The following is a 20560-nucleotide window of genomic DNA, read 5'->3' on the forward strand; positions in this document are numbered from 1 at the left end:
CGCTCGTCTGTGTTTCAGTAGGCAGATAGCTACATGGCGTAGACATATGCGGAAATAATACTTCATCTTGCTGCTCTGAACCAGTGCTTTGGAAACTGAACTTATTAGGTAAGTTTGCGTCCCTTTTTGTGACTCTCGGAAGACTTAGCTACAGTCACGCCCATTCAAAGTACATGTAAATCTGGGTAGCATAGCTACTTCAATGTGCCTTTTGATTACTGCCTGGCTTTAGACTGTTTTCATCCCTGTGCTGTTTCCACAATATATTATTCTATGGCCACAATGTATTCTAGTCTGGACATTCGTGTATCTGTGTAATTAGATTGTAAGAAGAACATTTTGATGGGCTGTACTTCTGGTCCAGGGCGTTAGTGCGCGTCCCTAACGCCCTGGACCAGAGCTAGGTAGTACTGTACTCATTGTACTGAACCAATTTATCATTGTGTACAAGCACCACTTCAGTCTGGTGTTCTGGACATGGACAGAACACCATTGTTGCATGGTTCTGGATTTGTCATTCATTTATTGAGCCAGTCTTATCTAAAGCACAAGACAACAATCTTTATCTGTGTTGAGTGAACTTTGTTCCTTTTTACCACTCTCTTTGTCATACAAGTGACCCACCCAAATACATGAATGCCCTTTTGTATGTTTTACCGCTGACTGTTTAAATAATAGACCTGGCTAGAATGCTGATCTCTATTAACAAATGTCGTCAGTCGAGTTTCAAAGTTTATTTTCCACGTGCACAGGTTACAACAGGTGTAAAACAGTACATTGACAGTACCTTGATGTACTGTGTAATCTGTTTGTCCTAGATCAGGGTTTCTCAAACTCTGTCTTTGGGACCTCAAAGGGAGGACTGAGTTTGGGAAACGCTGTCCTAGATGTACTGTAAAAGGGACCCTCCCTGTGCTGAGTGAATATTTGCCTGACAGTCTATTGACCTGTTTTCCAGGAGAGATGAAGGCGCTGACTTTGCTCCAGCCTCATGGGGCCCGGGAACAGCAGGCTGCATCAGGGGAACTCTACTCCAACTACCTTGGCCAGAGCATGGAGAACAGATGCCTGGTCCAGACGTCTGTGCTGCCTCAGGCCCTCTCTGGGCCAGGATCCCAGCCCTCCTCCTGCTCCTCTCTCCAGCCCTCCAGGCTCACCTCCACCACCTCCTACCTCCTCTCCACTACTGCCTCCTCCCTCACTTCTCCCTGTCTTACCTCCCACCTTCTCACCTCTCCACTCCTCAGCACAGAGAACAAATTCCTAAAGAGGGATTCACTCCTCTTCCCTCGTTCCCTCTTTCTCCCCTCTCCCCCCCCCCTCCCCACTCTGTTCAATTCATCCCTGGGATCCTCTACTCGTGTCCTGCCTCCTACCTGTTCTCTCCCCCCTCCGGTTCTGAATGTAGAAGAGCGGATAGAGGGGGAAGGAGAAGGAAGAATTAGGCAGCCTGCCTCTGAGGACGCGCTGTCTTACTACGAAGAGATGACTGTGGTATATGGCACAATGCATCCTTTTCAGTCTATCTTTCTGTGATATAGTTTGCCACAAGGTCCCTTCCAATCCAGTCAAATTTTGTTGCCATTGTACCAAATGTGTTTTCTTTCCTCCTTATGAAATTGCAGGATTCTGACCAGGACAGCCTCATGGCTGAGGAGACTGAGTCATCCACAGAGATGCCTGTCCTGGACATGGTATTGGATGAAGAAGAGCTGGACCAAATAATGCCATTCGGGGAACATGAGTTTGGTGAGATGGAGAGGGGGAAAGATGAATTGGAGGAAGAACTGAAAGACAAAAAGGTGAGGGAGGTAATTCTGCATTTAGTCTCGCACAGAAAACCACGTATCTCAACATCAACCTGAACCTCAAAACCTTTCCCCTTTCCTCCTCTTTCTACTCCATCATTTATTTTCCTCACACTTTCCCTTCAATCAGTACCTGCTGCTGAATGAGGTGTGCTGTTCTCTGGTGAATAAGAGCACTGCTCCTGGTCAGAAGGACTGGGATGCAGAGGAGAGTGTCTGGAAAAGGATCCAGAACTTGTCCAAGGCCATCTCTACCGACGATCCCCAGTTTCTCCTCAAGGTGTGTGTTTCTGGAGAATCTCTCTTGGTCATGTCCCACTAGGGTCCTCTATGGATTTTGGGGTGCAGTAAACAGTTATCCTATTTTACCATATTTTCCTGTTCCCCTTTAGGTTGCAGTTTACACCAGACAGGAGTTGAACATCCGTATCACAGCTAACTTCCTATTGGCTCTTGCGGCCCATCTGCCCACCTCTAAGCCACACGTGCGTAGGTACTTCTGTGCAGCTGTGCAGCTACCCTCTGATTGGCTGGAAGTGGTGAGACTCTACAGCACGGTGAGTCTTGGTCAATCTCAGTGAATCTCTTACTAATCTCAACTGCTCTTTGTTTGTCTCTCTCTACATGTGACAGACTCAGTAAGGTACTGCACATATTTGCTCGTCTTGATTTTTTAAATGGGTAGTTGTTTGGGAGGCAAGGTGATTTGTAGATCAGTGATTCTGAATATCTCTTCTAACCATTCCACTGTGATGTCATCCTCAGTGTTTTGGCCACTCTTTACCCACCTGTCTGAAAAAAGCCTTGGGAGACAAGTTCAAGCAGTTCAACGAGTATCAGCTGGCCAAATACAACACACGCAAACATCGCTGCAAACACAATCGCTCTAGACCCAAAGGCAAGGTACGGCAAGCGTGTGTACAAACACACACACACCTTGTTTTTTTCTCTTCTCCATCTTCTCCATCTTCTCTCTCTCTCTCTCCATCACAGAAACCATCCACTCAGCAGTTGGAAAAATGGGCAAATATGCTTGGAAGTGATGCCACCAATCTGCAGAAATATGTGAGTGTGGAGCTAGGTTTCCATCCTATTGGCAACAGATTTTCATGTGAACGTTCTAAAATCCAAATGAAGAAAATATGCTAAATTTCCATCCAGTGGTGTGTTTCCACCAAACAGTCCTGTTGCGGATAAAAATCTGTGCATGATGACTTAGTGCATACAAAGTTTTCATGTACCGAATAAAAATGATATCTGTGTTTTTAATGCATTTTCAACTCTACCGATTAGTTTTGTCACAATCTGTTGCTTTAAATAGCAAATGTGCCCGCACTCGTCTTGGCATGTGTGCTCTAGCCAGCAACAGCTGGCAGACACAGTGCAGGTAGGCTGGTCTAGATGATGAGATTATTATGGATAAGAGCGAGAATATTTTTTCTTTTCAAACGGCAGTCAAGCATTTATCATCATGTCACCAGAATAAGACCCTCGATATTCATTAGAAAAGAGCATCATACTCATCACCGTGCACTTTCGCCACCCTGTGAAGTTTATCATTTATTTAATCTGTAGCCTAATAAACTGCAATAAACCGAGTCGTAATGGGAGGACCACACACCATATCATTGCGTGATTCCAAGTTTACATCGATATGATGGTTATTATATCAATATGTGTGCATAAAGGCGTTTCCACCACCATTTCTCATATAATGAATTTTATAGACACAAAAAGATCCCACCATGTCGAACAAACAAATTACCTGACAGGATTTATAAAATTGTACCGAAACTTCCTGTCGTGCTTTTTTTACGGCCTGACTTTACTCGCATAAAAACTGGATGGAAACAGTTGGTGTTTGTATATATAATAATAATAATAATAATAATATGCCATTCAGCAGACGCTTTTATCCAAAGCGACTTAGCGTGCATAGATTTTTTTTTTTTTTTTTTTGTATGGGTGGTCCCGGGGATCGAACCCACTACCTTGGCGTTACAATCGCCGTGCTCTACCAGCTGAGCTACAGAGGACCACATATATTTGTGTAGTATTATTTGATAATACTGTTTGAAGCTAGGAGATTATGAAGCTAGGACAGCAGAGTCCATAGCCTACCCATCTTCTGAAAACAAAGACCCCCCCCCCACAACTGTAAGAGCGTCTGCTAAATGACTAAAATGTAAATGTTTGCAGTTGAAGATGGAGAGAGCAGTGGTGGATAAGAAGCAGAGTGAGTTCAGTCTGAAGAAGCTGATCAAGAGGCTCCACATCAAAGAGCCTGCTCAGCATGTCCTGGCCATACTGGGAAAGAGGTACTGTATACCAAACACCGATGTTGACAGATGTTTTTTTATATTTTACAGATCCAAGGATCTATTAGCTAACATTTTGCTACTTTTCTGAGCTGTATACAATCTCGATACTGTGCTTTGCATGTGTGTTTTCAGGTACCCTGGTGACCCCAAGGCGTTCTCCCGCAGTGGGCTGAGTGGGGTGTGGGACAGGGAGCGGGCAGGGCAGCGCATGAAGCTCAAACAGCCAGACACATGGGAACGCAAACTCAGCCAAGAGGGAAATAAAGCCTCCACCTGGGAGAAACTGATAGGTATAGTCACATACCTACACAAACACTCTCACAGTGAATCAATGCTGCAGCTAGTGGTTGTAATATAACATTGTTATAATGCTGTCCTTATTTATTTTACAGACAGTAACTCTCTGCCCTTCATGGCAATGCTGAGGAACCTGAGGAATATGATAACCCAGGGCATCAGTGAGCGGCATCATCAGAAGATTCTGGGCAGACTGACCTTCAGGGTGAGTTATCCATAAATAATTATTACATTTTTTGACCCCTTGTTATATTATATGTTCACGCAATCGGCAGAATAAATCATTGGACAAATAAAAAATATATTGTCAGTCCATGTAGATCCATGTAGATTCTGACCACTAGGGTGCAAGTCTACTGAAGGATCAAATAAAACTTGATAGAAATTGCAGTAGGAAATACAGTATGTTTACATTAACACCCATATCCCAATAAAAGAGTGGTGTTGTTACAGAAAGCAGTGATTCAGAGCAGACAGTTTCCCTTCCGTTTCCTCTCCGCCTATAAGGTCATAATGGAGCTCAACAACATGGGTAAGAATCTTTCACACAAACATAAACTCTAACAACATCAATACATTCTAGTTTGGAAAAGTCTACATTTGATGTTGTCGGACAAAGCTTTACCTCCCTCTTTTAGCCCGTGCATCAGAGAAAGTGTTCTCCAGCTCTAGGGAGATCCTCAGGGGCATTCTGAAGAAGATGCCTAAGAACAAGCGCTTCAGTCATCTGGATTGGGAGACGGCTGGGAAGAAGAGGCTGAGGGTGGCGTTAGGCGTGCCCTTTGTCTACCGCATCTACAACATGAAGAAGAGCCAGCTGAAGAAAGCCAGGTACAGACAGCAACACTGGGTATTCACCTGGGAGAGGAATCAGGGGATGCAGACAGGGAAACCGAGAGACATGGGAGATTTGATAATGAATATTTATCAGGTAGAGGAAGTCCAGAGGAAAACTGTAATATAAAAATCTGCATTACTGTGGTTGCGTGATAATAATTAGAAGTATGTTTATACTGAGTAAGGAGGATGCACTCTGAAGTGTGTGTGTGTGTCTACAGTCAGAGACTGTATTCGCAGGCCCTTCTGGAGCAGTACCGCAAGGCTCTGGAAACTGCGGTGCAGATCTCGTGCCGTTACAACGTGCCACCCCTCCCTGGCCGCACCATGATCTTCTTCGCTGGTAACATGGGTGAGGATGACACCTGGAGCGCCGCTCAGGACTTCTGCTGCCCGCCTGACGCAGAGGCAGAAAAAGAAGATGAAGAAGAGAAACTCACACCCTCTGTAAGAACCCAAAACCTCAACACACTGAGTCCCTGACCAGAAACAACCCCTAGCCTCTACTCTCTACGCACTTGTGTAGATCTAAAATAAATGGTGAAGTATAGTCAGTATGGTAGCAGCTTCACCCTTCCCTCAGACATGCTAGGTTACATTCTCCATATTGCTTAGACTTGTCCAGTACTCCCAGACAAGTGCCTAGTGAGTAGGGGCTAGGGCCATACTCTACAACGCCCAGCAGCTATAATCTGTGCTTATTACTGACCCTGCTGATTTGTGAATTTCCTCACAGATGCAGGAGGTAGCAGTGTTGCTGTCACTGATGATAGCCCACAGCGCTGAGCATCCCCAGCTGATCCAGTTTAACTGGTGGGGTTGTGCAGAAGCAAAGCTCAAGTCGGACGTGCTGTTGGATAATGTCAGGCATGTGATGAAGCAGGTAGAGGTGAGGCTGTCGTTTCCTTTCCCTCATGTCTATCTACACACTGTTGTAATGGTTTCAATACTTTTCCAACATAATGCCATCACTGTGAAGTCAGTTTAGATAAACTGAAGTTAATATTCAGAAGACTTTGAACTGAATATTCAAAGTGCGTAGTACTAGAGAGATCGATAGTATATTGAATCATTTCTCTTACAGGAGGCTCAGAATGCCTATGACAAGCATGAAACATTCTCTTCTTTCATGAGCAGAGAGATGACGCAGAAAAACAAGGTGTGTTTATGTGCACATTTGTACATTTGAATTGTTTTCAGGGATCCATTTTACTTAATTGTACTTTGAATCGTGACCTTCCCGTCTTCCTTCTCAGGTGGACAATATCATCGTGCTGGCGGATCATTACTTGGATAATAACATGGATATGGCGCTTGACCGATACAGGAAGGATGTGAACAATAAAGCCCTCGTAGTGAAAATCTTCTTTGGGAAAAGGTATGGGGTGCTTTTCTGTGTGCTGACCAGCAGCACATCTCTGCCACGTAGGAGAGAGCAAGCATTTACTATTCTATGAGAAACAACCTTTTCTTTCAATAAGGAGCATTTTCAGTACATGTTCTGTATCCCCAGTGTGTTAACAGCTACAACCTTCACTGTGTGTGTCCTGCCTCTGTCTGTTGCAGGACGGGAGACCAATCCACAGACAGGAACTGTGTGGTACTCCAAGGCTTCAGCGAGCAGATCCTCAGGCAAGCTTTCTTCTCATTCACCCTCTTGTCACTGACACACACACATACACACACCTTGTGGCATGGTGTCTCTGAAGTGTTTGTGTAACTCAACAGGTTTGTGGCTGAAAGAGGCTCATCTAGACTGCTGGATCACGTGGAGCACATAGACAAGCTGCATCACATTCTCCCGCCACAGGGGTGTGCTAAAGAGGCTGAGCTAGAAGCTGCCATCACCCCACTTCCTGCCACCCCAAAGTTGAGGTACTGTGGCAGGGCAGGTTGAATACATTTCCTTCAAAACTGGTTTGGTTGTCCATGATTATCCATACTTGATTATTGGGCTGTCTCTGACAACATAGAGCCTTCATTTCAGGGTAGCCATAGGGTTACCTGAGTGGCGCAGTGGTCTAAGGCACTGTATCGCAGTGCTAACTGTGCCACTAGAGATCCTGGTTCGAATCCAGGCTCTGTCGCCGCCGGCCGCGACCGGGAGACTCATGGGCGGCGCACAATTGGCCCAGCGTCGTCCAGGGTAGGGGAGGGAATGGCCGGCAGGGATGTAGCTCAGTTGATAGAGCATGGCGTTTGCAACGCCAGGGTTGTGGGTTTGATTCCCACGGGGGGCCAGTATAAAAAAAAAAATATGTATTCACTAACTGTAAGTCGCTCTGGATAAGAGCGTCTGCTAAATGACTAAAATGTCAAAAATGTAAATGTAAAACCACAGAGATGAACGAACACGAAACAAACTGAGCATTACTCTCCTTTCTCTCCTCTTGTATCACTGACTCTCTTATCCCCCTCCTTTTCTCTGCTTGTCCTTTCTCTCTGTCCTCCTGTCCTTTCTCTGTCCTCCTGTCCTCTCTGTCCTTTCTCTCTCTGTCCTCCTGTCCTTTCTCTCTCTGTCCCCCTGTCCGTTCTCTCTCTGTCCCCCTGTCCGTTCTCTCTCTGTCCCCCTGTCCTTTCTCTCTCTGTCCCCCTGTCCTTTCTCTCTCTGTCCCCCTGTCCTTTCTCTCTCTGTTCTCCTGTCGTTTGCCCATGTCCTCCCTGTCTCTTTAGATGGCGAGGCGTGCGTGTGTTTGTCTCCTCCACGTTCAGAGACATGCACGCTGAGAGAGATGTTCTGGTGCGCAGTGTGTTCCCTGAGCTCCGGCGTCGTGCGGCACCACACTGCCTCTACCTGCAGGAGGTGGAACTGCGCTGGGGGGTGACTGAGGAGGAGACGGGGCGCGTCGTGGAGCTCTGCCTCTCAGAGGTGTGCCGTAGCCAACTGCTGCTAGGCATTCTGGGAGAGCGATATGGACTGCTGCCTCCCCGTCCATCCCTACCAGACCTCCCACAATACAGCTGGGTAAGGTTTGCCTTCTCAAGACGCTATCTCTCTTTCCATATCTCTCTTTCTTAGTCCTACTAAGCTGTCTGTTTGCACAAAATGTCATGTTTTCTATCAGGAGAGAAGTTTTATTTGCAGCCACATCTAGTCAGAAAACATGTTTAAGATAAAGATGATATTTTTTGAATGATTTGGTTACCCTTCTCTACAGCTGGATTCTGCTCCATCGGGGTTGTCCATCACCGAGATGGAGATTCGACAGTTCCAGGCCCTTCATCCAGACACAGCTCAGAATCGCATGTTTTGCTACTTCAGGTCACCCCACCTGTCCAGGTAGACAATATCAAATCAGTCCACTTCACATATCCAGGTTCACACCTTGAAAAATACTCATTTGTCCAATCGTTCATTTGCCAATGCCTCATATGAACAATAAGATTATGACTGTATGCATTTGAATATTAAATAATATAATCATGTTAATAATCGTCATACAAAACGTGTACAATGTTTGCTTCCTGATTTCTCAGGTCTGTTCCTGTGGCGTGGAGGACAGACTTTGCTCCTGAGTCCAAGGAGGCTGAATGTAAGATGGCCGACCTGAAAAGAAGAATAGTGGATAGTGAAGCTAAAGTCACAGAGAAGTGAGCTCAGTTGTAGTTCCTTACACATTGTCTTGAAGTAGCTTTATTAAGATAATTGGTCTCATGTGCATTGGTATCATGTGCTCTCTCTCTCTCAGTTACCCCTGTGAGTGGGGTGGTGTTGTGGATGGGAAGCCCTATGTGAAAGGCCTGGAGGAGTTTGGGAAGGTGGTGCTGGAGGACCTTTGGGGGGCGCTGTTGAAGCAGTTTGTGGAGGTCAGAGACTTTGACTATGACAGACAACTTAACATTGAAGCCATCTCCCTCCATCTTGGGTTCCACTTCCACCAATCATTGTATTGATGTTGTTTCTCTGACAGAAACCGGATGAAAGTGATTCCAGGTCAGATCTGTCAGAGCAGGAAGTGCACCAGGGCGCCCTGCAGCGGCAGTTCTTTGGCCGTGCCAAGCTGCTCTCTGGGGCGGTGGGCAAGGTGCAGGAGGCTCAGCTCAAAGGAGGAATGGTGCTGCTGGAGGGAGCTCCAGGAGAGGGCAAGACTGTCTTCATGGTAAACCGTAGCAGCAGCTTTAGCAGAGATACACAAACATACTTTATTCGCTCAGTATAAAGATATTATCCATATTTTTGTCCTACCCGGTTTCTGTAAGGTTTTTCTTATGCATTGTCTCCTCCCTTCACACAGGCTGCTCTGGCGAACGCCCTAAGAACTCCTACCAAGTCCCAGAAAACCCCTAGAGGTGATGTCATCTCCTACTCCACTGTTGCTACCCAATCAGCATGCACTGTGGAAAACCTTCTACGCTGCCTTGTACAGTGGTTACGGAGAGGCAAGGAAAAAGAGGACTGGCCTCTCCCTTCCTCTTATAAGTGAGTGCAGACAGCAAACATTTCATCCAGATTTTGTCAAATGGCCTTTCAATGTCCTTGCCAATAAATGTGCTTGAGTCAATAGTAAGGGCCATTGCTGTTCAAGACTAACCCAACCATGACTGTTTTATCATAGAGATCTGCTGACAGAATTCCACTCCCAGTTGAGTGACACCAGGAAGGACCAACCACTGGCCCTGCTAGTTGATGGGGCGGAGCATGTGCAGGATGGTAGAGGACAGCTGACCTCTGATTGGATACCACAGCACCTTCCTCAGGTCAGAAACTCAGCCTAAATATACACAGATGTTTTCAGTTTATCTGTGTACATGGTGATCACAGGAGGTGGCACCTTAATTGGGGAGGACGGGCTCGTGGTAATGGCTGAAGTGGAATTAGTGGACGTTTTATCAAATACATCAAACACATGGTTTCAATGTGTTTGATGCCATTCTGTTAGCTCCGTTCCAAACATTATTATGAGCCGTCCTCCCCTCAGCAGCCTCCACTGTAGTATCATATAGTATAGGATTTAACATAACGCATACAAAACTTCTACTCTTTCTTTTGTTGTGTTCTTCTGACAGGGTGTGTCTTTGGTGCTGAGTGTCACCTCCACTTCGGCCCTGCTGCGAGTCCTCGCCAAGAACAAACGGGCCTTCTTGTTTCCTTTAGGACAGCTTTCTTTGCCGGACAGAAAGGAGATAGTTCAAAAGGAACTTGCCGTTTATGGGAAGAAGCTTAGTGACTCTGCCTTCAATAATCAGGTAATTATCTTTACATTTTAGTAATTTAGCAGATGCTCTTATCCAGAGTGACTTACTGTAGTGAGTGGATACTTTTTCATACTGGTCCCCCGTGGGAATCGAACCCACAACCCTGGCGTTGCAAGCGCCATGCTCTACCAACTGAGCCATATGGGATCCCATATCATCACACTGAAAAGCCTACTAACAGTGTTGTGAATAGTATGGCCTGCTCTGTATAATTTTGTCACCATTAATTAACTATTGTCTCTGTGTACCTGTATAGCTTCAGACCCTTCTGATGAAGAAGGGAGCAGTGAGTCCACTTTACCTGCACCTGGCCTGTGAGGACCTGAGGAACTTTGCCTCTTTTGAAAAGGTCAGACATCATGCATGTCACAATCACATTGACCCGACCCATAGTGACCCATAGTCATGATGATCTGTGTCTGTGTTCCAGATGAAGGAGAGCCTCCAGGCTCTTCCTCCATCTCTGAGTGAGTTGGTGCAGCACAGCCTGAGCAGACTGCAGTCCCAGTACAGAGAAGTAGGACTGGGCTGGGCGTTGGCCGCCTTGACTGTCAGCACCACCGGTGAGAACCTGGGCACTTCAAAACCACCTTATTCACTACTCACTGACTGCATACACTGTCTTTTCAACACACACACCTCCTATATCATCTCCCGAGTGGCGCAGTAGCTGTGCCACTAGAGATCCTGGTTCGAATCCAGGCTCTGTCGTAGCCGGCCGCGACCGGGAGACCCATGGGGCGGCGCACAATTGGCCCAGCGTCGTCCAGGGTAGGGGAGGGAATGGCCGGCAGGGGATGTAGCTCAGTTGGTAGAGCATGGCGTTTGCAACGCCAGGGTTGTGGGTTCGATAAAATAATGTATGCGCTAACTGTAAGTCGCTCTGGATAAGAGCGTCTGCTAAATGACTAAAATGTAAATGTAAATGTATATGTTACCCAAATCCCCTCATCTCAACATGCACTCCTTACCTGGTGGCTGGCGGTGGTGTGGACCAATTGTTATATCTGCTCAAGTGACTAAAATATAACACTCACTAATATTCATACCCTACTTACTAATCACGGTTACTCATCTCATTCAGCAATTGTGCTCTGTGACATGTCATGACAATTCCGCCCTGGTTCCATTGCAGGCCTGAGGGAGAGAGACCTGTATGCCATACTGAACATGTGCAATGGCCTGACCTCTGGAGGTGAGAAGGCAACATGGCAAGATATGCTGCACTTGGCCAGAAAGCCCATAAAGCGCGTCCCAATGGCAACCTTCTCCCACATGGTGCGGAGTCTACAGAGGTATGAGACTGTGTCAAATGATGGGGAGTCAGAGGTCAGACTTGGGTTGATGAGGCAATCAAACGAATATCGGCTGATGTTCAATTCTCTACCCTTCTCCCAGAAGTGTGCACTTGTTCACTCCCTCTCATGGAATGCGCTGGTGTAAGAAATATGATGGGAACGACCACTACTATCCACTGCTTTTAACGAAGGGGGAATGAATGAGTAATTGTACACTGTGGAATGGAGAATGGTAAGGAATTGAACGTAAACACAGTCCATCTCTTTGTTGTTGACCCTCTTCTGCAGCCTGATTGATCCGTCCCACTGTCACGGCCCGGATGACCTCCTGGCACTGACCAATCCCGAGGTCAGGCTGGCCTTTAAAAAAGAGCTCCTCCTACCAGGAGAGGCTGACTGGACCAGGGCTCATATCCTGTTGGCAGGTAGCTACTATTGTAAAGATCCTACACACGAATTCACTGCTTACATCTGTATATAATCATACAAAACACACAGACATAGATACAAATGGATTTGTTTGTCTTTCTCTCTCAGCCCATCTTTGGGTGCTGGCAGATCCTCAGGGAACATGCACATTTCTTCACTGTGAGGCCAGCTCCATCTTGAACCTGCCTTTCCACCTGGTCAGTGACACTGCCTCTAGCTTTTAACCTCTCTCCCAGTTGACCACACCTTAACTCTTGGTTGTCTTTGGTCAGATGAGAAGTGGCCAGTGGGAGGCACTGCATTGCCTGCTCTCTAGTTATAATTTCCTGTTTGCCAACGTGCGCCATGGCCTCCTGCACCACCTCCTGGAGACCTACAGCTTATTTGGTAAGTCAGCTCTCTGGAGATATGTAAGAACTTCATTCGATGATAGGTGTTAGGTTATCTAGTAACTTTTCATCAACTCTACTTCTACTTCACTGCAGGCAAGAGGGTCGAATCGGAAGGTATTCGTTCATGGGACACTTTAGGTAATAGAATTGATCCTTTTCTACCGGTTACCTCTAGAGAAAAGTCTCTCTAGAATCTGTTCCTCAGACAGAAAGCCCAGAGTTGAGTCTTCCTCTCCTTTTTCCTGTGAAGACCAGAGCGGTCTGACGGATTGTGTCGGGTTCCTGCAGCGCCATGCTCCACTCCTGTCCTCATGGCCAGCCCTGTTTCTGCAGCAAGCTCTCAATGAGCCCAACCACACTGACGCCCATGTATGGGCACAAGGCATGATGGGAAAAGGAGGGAAAGGGGTGCATGTGATGAGGTGGCTGAACAATGAACAACATACCCAGCCGGAAACCAGGTAGCTAATCTTCATGCCGTTTGTACAAGTGATATTTACAGTTAATGCAGTTAGACCATATTGACCTCTGTGTTCGCTACCTCAGTGAGTTAGTTATATTGTTTCTTACCTTAGTAGTGATGATCTTAGTGATGCTGGTGTCCTCTGTGTTACCACAGTAAGCTGGTCTCCACCTTCCCCTCTGAGCCCACCTGTGTGGTTGTGAGTCCAGGGGGTGGGGTCATGGCAGTAGGGACTGGACAGGGCACCCTCCACCTCGTCCACACAGAGACTGGACAGGTAAACTCCTGCTCTCTGTCCATAAAAACAATATGCCACTGACCTAACAGACTAGGACAGGACTTACTGCTGACTATATGCCACCATGAACACTAAAATATGACAGTAATGTCTTTCAAATGCTCCATATATTTGAATCGAAGTCCATTTTACCTTGACCGTTAACAGGAAGTGAGGTCACTGGTGAGCAGCTGTGACGGAATCTCAGGATGTGTCTTCCTGAGGGAGGGGCTTATGGGAACTACTTCATTTGATGGACGAATTGAATTGTGGGATGTTGAGAATGGCTGCAGGTGAGACAATGCTTGGAATAAAAGAAAGTATTCCCCAGGCCTATATATTCCCCAGGCATATACAATAGCTTTACAAATATGGGATTACGAAATTCCGATCTTGCAGTCACATGCAAAATGGTCAACTGTCTTGTCTTTCTAGGACTGCCCTCATCGATGGCCACTCAAACAGAATAACAGGAAGTGACATCAGTGCAGACCGGAAGCACCTTGCAACTGTGTCCCTGGACTTAAGGCTTAAAGTGAGTCTCGCATCAAGACTACGCCAGTCGCTCTGATTACTACTTCACCCATTCATTTGAACGTTAATGTTATCAATGTTATTCTCCACAGGTGTGGTCATCTCCAAAGGGCAGTCTGGTCACAGCCCTCTCCAGCCCTAGCCCTCTGAACTGTGTGACCTTTGACCCCGAAGGTCATCTTGTGGCTGCGGGGGGTTGGGATGGAGCTGTGCGTCTGTGGAACTGGCTGAAGGGTGAAGTTACGGTGAGTCGAATGAAGGACATATTGCGAGCAGAGATGTCACACTGTTAAATGTTTTATTCCCTCGTCGTTTTAACACAACCTTTCTTTCATCATTCCTCCTTTCCAGACTCTCTCTGGTCATCAGAGGTCAGTACGCAGTCTAGCTTTCTCTCCCTCCTCTTCTCTGCTTTGCTCTGGCTGTCTGTCTGGAGAGGTGAGGCTGTGGTCAGTTCCAGCCTCTACCTGCGTGGGGCGCTACCAGGCTCACAGCGGATCTACAGAGGTGCTCACCTTCCTGCTGGGAGGGACGGTACTCCTGAGTGCTGGATCTGACCACACGGTGAGAAGGATGGTTTACACACGCACACACACACACAGTGAAGATCTCAATTGCTTACTCCTTGTGTCCTCTCTCCTCGTCTTCTTCTCAAAACCCATTGGAGGAGAAGGTCAGAGGGGAGGGACCTCTGTCTTTCTCATCCAATGGGTTTTGAGAAGGAGACGAGGCGAGCGGATGCTAGGAGTAAACAATTGAGATCTTCCCATATTCACACATTTTGAAAGCTTCCTTGTTTACCTGTCCCCCGTCCTCCACAGGTCCAGTTATGGTCAGGTGGTCTGGGTCGCTCTGTGAATGTGTTTGGAGAACCCAAGGTATGCTGTTCCACTCATCTTTCAGAAGTTCCTCAATTTCCATTTCTGTCATTCGGAAGCTCAAAAATCACTTTGTTTGCCTTGACAGGAGTCTGTTGTTCAGAAGGGAAAGAAGATGTCAACCACGGAGCCTGCTGCTCTATGTGTGGCTGTCACTGGTGGTTATGCTGCAGTTGGTTACCATGGTGATGGGTTGAAGCTCTTCAGTCTTGAATCAGGTATATGGTTTTAAGTTTGCTAACAAACACCAACTCTGCAAGCCAAGGAAATGAATAAATTTAATAAATTACTGAACACAACATCAGTGATTCAGAACTGAATGAAACCACCCCAACCCTATTGTGCAGGTGAGAGGACGTGGGCTAGCGAGGACCTGCGGGTGTCCATTCTCTGCCTGATGTGGCTGGCTGCAGAGGAACCCGACCTGCTGGTGTCTGGGGGCGGGGACCAACGGCTGAGGGTGTGGAGGAGACAGGAGGAGGGAGAGGCAGACATGGTGCTGCTGGGACGTTTTGGGTTGCAACAAGGCCCCATCCTGGCCCTGGCACAAAACTCCTCTTATCTGGCCTCTGCCTCAGGTCAGACCAATAACTAAAACACAAATTAAACACTCAGTTGATCAATAGTTAACTCATTTTGTACTAATCACTAATTTATCTAATCATTGTGTTAAGACAATTTACTAACTTTTTCCATCTCTTTCCTCAGATGACTGTTCCATTGCTCTGTGGGCAGTGAAGGACTTGACCTCTGACACCTGGGTTGACCCCAGTGTGATCTCTGTCCTGAGAGGTCACAGTGGAGGGGTCACCTGCCTGGCCTTCAGTCCAACTGGGGAGGAGTTGCTGTCTGGAGGAAAAGATCAGGTATAGGTTTTCAGAGTGTGTTCATATTTGAGTTTCGGTTGGTGTGTAATCTCAGTTAACCCAGAACTAAAGTAATTGTAATTGGTCAGATGCTCGATTTAAGTTCTGGGTCCATACGTGTTAAAGGAAGAGGGAGAACGGGGATCGGAAGCGGAACTAAGAGCTCCACCCACTCTCTTTGCAAGTTACGAGCAAGTCTATTGGCCAAATGTTCCCTTCAGAAATTTGAAAGATGCTAACACCTGTGAAATCGTGTTTTGTCTGAAATAACCAGTGACAAAAAAAAACAAGCACTGAAACTAATGCTGCTCCTTTTCTCATGCATCCCGATGTATCATGACAGATCTACGCTACCAGTTCTGTTTACGTAGTCAGTCCACGAGAGATTAGTTGGTGTGTTGCAATTTTACTTTTATTGTGAATAGTGGGGATGCTGTTGATGGCAACGACCAAGAATATTGAGAGCTGTCTGTTGTCACTTGTTTACTTGTGACTGTTGTGGTGATAATGTGACATTTTTCCTCAGGTTCTAATGGTGTGGAATGCCAGTTCCTCTCCTCCTACTCTCACTCAGTCTCTACCACACTGTCATGGAGACTGGATAACTGGCTGTGTCTGGGGCCCAAACTGTGTGGTGAGTGTGTCTGTGTATATATATATTTTTTTATATGACCATTTGTTGCCTGTTTTTATCTGATGATAATTCCCATTTTAACTAGAAAGAGACTTTACTGAATTAAACCTGAGTAACTTACTGTCTGTCTGTCTCTCAGGTGAGCTGTTCCAGTGACTGCAAGATCCGTGTGTGGGACCTACAGAAGGGTCGCAGTGTGAGAGAGATCCTGGCGAGATCCTCCCTCAGTGCAGTCTGCTGTCTGGTCAGTCGAACAGTAGGATGGCAGTGTGGACCTCTCTAAATTGGTACTAGATCGATGGCGTTAAACTGTAGTCTTAATGGAGAAGTTGTTGAGGAAAAAACGTCTGTCTTCAGGGTGAAATTGTTGTGTCTTCATGTAATATATGAAACACTGTAAGTTGTGATGTTTCCATTTTGTCTTGATGATGTTTGTGTTGTCTTGGGGGGTCCGCAGGGGGAGTTTGTGATAGCAGGTTGTGCCGAGGGTGAACTGCACGTGTGGAAATGGGATTCAGGGATGGAAATCAGCCGGATTTCAGCTCACAAGTCACGCATACACCACTGTTCTGTGCTACCTGACCCAGGTACTGGATCTTTACTAAATACTTACACACATATTAATATTATTTCCCTTTTCAAAATACTATGATACACATACCATTGTGATCATGTAGTGTATTGTTCCTAAATGTTATATATTCAGACAAGACCAAGGAGACTAAGCAGGAGGACATGGTGGTTGCTACAGCATCTGATGATGGCACAGTGAAGCTGTGGCACCCTTTCCAGGTTTGATGAATGCAATTTGCTTGTCATTTCTAGGATTTAGGTTGATTTGAATAAGATGCTTCAACAATAACATCAACAGATACATGTATCAATATGCAGTGATGCTTGGTCTGATTGTCTCTTTGCCTCTAATTCTAGGTACAGCACCACAGCACCTTGCAAGGCCACAGCGGAGGGATACACGGAGCAGTCTCAAAGCAGGAAGGAGTCCCGGCATTCCTCACTGTGTCTGAAGATCGGTCGTTGAGGTCTTGGAGCGTTGCTGCGGCAATGGGTAACACATTTATCAACCTAAATTGTCAACCTAAACCAATCCTCCAATTTCCATACTTGTTGTTTTTTGTTTAATGTATTAATTCCCCCTCTTTATTCTTTCCTCCAGAGAGTCCTCTCAACCAGAGGGGCACTGTTACTGCTCTGTCTTTCTCCCAGAGTGGCGATGTGCTGCTGTCTGGCTATGAGTCTGGCAGAGTGGAGATATGGAAACACAATTCTGCAGTTGGCCACAAAAAGGTATCTCCATACAGGACCTTGTAGTGTTATTGTGTTTCTCACACTGACTAATAGAACAAAGTTGGTTTATCTTTGATTTGCTTGTGTCGCTCAGGTGTCTGACAGTAGTGTAACAGCGATATGCTCCATGCCTGATGGCCAGTTTGCTGTGGGATGCAGGCAACGCTCTGTGTCAGTGTGGAAGCTGGAGTGGAATCCTCAGCACAATGCTGCAAGGTCAGCTTTTGGCCATTTATATGTCAAGTTCTCACACTATGGTGACGGTTGCTATTGGCCCAATTTGCCATTTGTAAGAGATTAAGGCAGTATCGGCTGGTTGCAAATTTGTAAAACTTTCAGTAGTACATGGATTACATTTTAGTCACCATTTGTTCTTGTACTCCTGCAATGCCTGCTGGTAAAGACTGTCATCCTTTTGTCCGTAGTCTGTTGAAGGTGTCCACATACTCAGTGCCTACCCCAGTGATGCACCTGTACTACTGCTCCATCCTGCTGGGAACCTGTGAGGATGGAAATATCATCAATGTCCTCGCTGACGCTGATAGAGAAATTAACAAGTAAAGCACACACACACACACACTTATGGTATACACACATTATTATGTGGTAGACCAGGACTAGACTGAAAAATACTGACTTGAAATGTACATAAATTGCAGTTGGAAGGATGACACACAAATTCTTGGGATGGTGGCCAACGATGAAAAAAGCACTTGGCTGGTGGGTGAGAAGAAAGGACAGGTTGTACTTGGCTTCTTGGTGAGTTTACCACCATCATCACCGACACATACATCATAACCATCATCAATGACAACACTGCTGCTGTTTTTAGATTATTGTTTTAATAAGAGTACTATTGGTAGATGATAATATGGTCCTATCTGCCTTCCCTAGTATGCCATGGGCCCAAAGACTGACCTGCAGTCATCATGTGGTGAAATTAAGCTAGAAATGGAGGAGACTTGTGGTGGAAAAGGTGGCTGGATAACTGCAGTGACTGTGGAGAGAGGTAGCTGCACTGCAGTACAATGACACTCATATACATTTTGATACTACTTGTGAATCATCTGTCAATTTATAATCTATTAACTCCACTGTTATTCTGTGTCCTGTCTCCAGAGTTGGTGGTGTGTGGAGATTCCAAGGGGAACATGTGGTTCAACCAGCCACCAAATGTGAACTCCTGGAGCAGCAGGAAACCTGTAAGATCTGTCCCCTTTTCTCTGATGATGATGATGGTGGTGGTGGTGGTGACTGACTTGAAGAGGAAACTGTTGTCTTATTTTCGATGATAATTTGTATGGATTTTCCCTAGGCACACAGTGACAGGATCAGTGTACTGAGACTCACCAACAGCACGATGATCTCGGCGTCCCATGACAGAACTGTCAAAATGTGGGACAGAAACACCAAGAAACAGGTGCATGTCATTCTAACTCTTCAATTTTCACACACTCAAATAATTTCATAAAGAATGGATGAGTAGTCACAGTAATATACTGTTTGTGTGTGTTTGCTTACACTATCTCTCTGTACAGGTGGGTGTGTTTGTGTGTTCGGGTCCTGTTCTGGTCTTGGAGGTGAACCCACACTGCTCCAGTGAACTGGTGTGTGGCGATGCACTGGGCCAGCTCTACTTCCTCTCCTGGAGAGAATAACCCAGTGTACACACACAGTCCATTGTATACACACTCTGCTCCATACACACACACATGCAGCCATAATTAACACACATAGCAGCGAAGGGGGGACCAACTCCATATTAATGCCCATGATTTTGGAATGAGATGTTAGACAAGCAGGTGTCCACATACTTATGTAATGTATCAGTACTACTGTACTTTTATGAATATTCTCTCATGCAGCTCAATCAACACTACCTGCTCTCTTCTACACACTATATAATATGCATACTCTTTATATCTAATACCTCTACTTATATACAGTATATGTATGTGCCTTTTAAAAAACCTTGAGAAGAACCTCAATGTAAATCAGCTATAATGCATGTACCATGCAATAGTTACCTGAAATATAAGGAAATTAAGTTTAATTTGAAGTTGACATGAAACTAGTTTATTGTCCTTGTTCCCCAGCTGTGTCAAACAAGTTATCCCTTTTCTATCCTTTAATAAATACAATACCACATTTTCAGAATGGTTTCATTAGGTTGTGTGGATGACAATGGAGATGATATGTTTAACAATTTCCTGACACCTGTGTTCAATGGTTCATAAAGGCATCATTAGATTCATAAGGAACCATTACTTTTTAATAAAAATGGTTGAAAGTGTTTTTGTATTTTACCACAGTGCGTTGCACATTATAAATGCCTTTTATGCATTTATAATCGTATGAGCCACGGCACTCTCCCCTGCATGTAGTCATATATATGTTTACTAAAAACAGACGTTTTACTATCTTGAATTCTTTAATGTCTTCTCTTTTTGGTCAATATATGGCTGCCCTACATGCAGACTAGAATACATCTAGCCCAACTGGCCGCAGGATGGCAGTATTATTCCTTTTACTTTGGTAAAATGGCAGTATTATTCTAAATTGAGTTATTATTTTTTTAAAGGAATAATAACGCCATCTTGCAGCTGGTTGGGCTAGAATACACCCTGGTATTTTCATTGCCTGTGCGAAAACAAATATAACTACATTTATAACTAACTGATATTTGTGCGTTTAACTTTCTCACTCATTATTATTCACGATTCATTCAGATTATCCGTAATCATGGTAGCATCCACATTAATGTAGACGTGTTGGATGAAAATACCCTCCAATTAAAGCTGACAGTTTGCACTTTAACCTAATAGTACTTGTATCATTTCAAATCCAAAGTGTACTTTTGGAACTCACTGTATAAGTATCTTTGCCATAGATGAATAGTGTAAACTTTTAATTATATTTGCTGACACCCTACAGCCAAATACTGGCACTAGTAGAATAGTAGAACAGTATGAGTCATAATACCAATAAAACCTAGCGGTCAAACAGGAAAATTGACGTTTTGATA

General features: G+C 45.4%; 1 protein-coding gene across 1 annotated transcript; it reads left to right on the forward strand.

Annotated features, from left to right (window-relative positions):
* Positions 1-13: 13 nt before the first annotated feature.
* On the forward strand, positions 14-19683 carry tep1 (telomerase-associated protein 1). The gene is made up of 56 exons (XM_041842834.2): positions 14-108; positions 959-1494; positions 1626-1802; positions 1939-2088; positions 2201-2365; positions 2574-2711; positions 2802-2873; positions 4008-4126; positions 4262-4419; positions 4522-4631; positions 4880-4958; positions 5065-5257; positions 5485-5710; positions 6000-6152; positions 6348-6422; positions 6520-6641; positions 6830-6895; positions 6992-7138; positions 7937-8228; positions 8422-8543; positions 8741-8854; positions 8953-9070; positions 9175-9363; positions 9499-9683; positions 9820-9961; positions 10271-10450; positions 10716-10808; positions 10890-11022; positions 11595-11754; positions 12046-12182; positions 12295-12383; positions 12459-12573; positions 12672-12716; positions 12829-13039; positions 13198-13318; positions 13487-13611; positions 13754-13853; positions 13945-14097; positions 14204-14416; positions 14674-14730; positions 14819-14948; positions 15078-15308; positions 15439-15596; positions 16123-16230; positions 16370-16474; positions 16688-16817; positions 16937-17022; positions 17161-17296; positions 17405-17535; positions 17630-17751; positions 17961-18092; positions 18195-18294; positions 18430-18544; positions 18655-18737; positions 18851-18955; positions 19074-19683. Exons 2-56 carry the CDS (start codon positions 964-966, stop codon positions 19191-19193), a joined length of 7767 nt encoding a protein of 2588 aa, XP_041698768.2. The 5' UTR covers positions 14-108; positions 959-963; the 3' UTR covers positions 19194-19683.
* The last annotated feature ends 877 nt before the right edge of the window (positions 19684-20560 follow it).

The sequence above is a fragment of the Coregonus clupeaformis genome, chromosome 21 (genome assembly GCF_020615455.1).
Source record: "Coregonus clupeaformis isolate EN_2021a chromosome 21, ASM2061545v1, whole genome shotgun sequence".
NCBI lineage: Eukaryota > Metazoa > Chordata > Actinopteri > Salmoniformes > Salmonidae > Coregonus > Coregonus clupeaformis.

Excerpts from the sequence above, each read along its gene's own strand:
- tep1 (XM_041842834.2), top strand. The coding sequence starts at position 964 with ATGAAGGCGCTGACTTTGCTCCAGCCTCATGGGGCCCGGGAACAGCAG. Across the intron at positions 1,495-1,625 it reads ACTACGAAGAGATGACTGTG|GATTCTGACCAGGACAGCCT; the intron begins GTATATGGCACA and ends ATGAAATTGCAG. Across the intron at positions 13,854-13,944 it reads CCCTGGACTTAAGGCTTAAA|GTGTGGTCATCTCCAAAGGG; the intron begins GTGAGTCTCGCA and ends TATTCTCCACAG.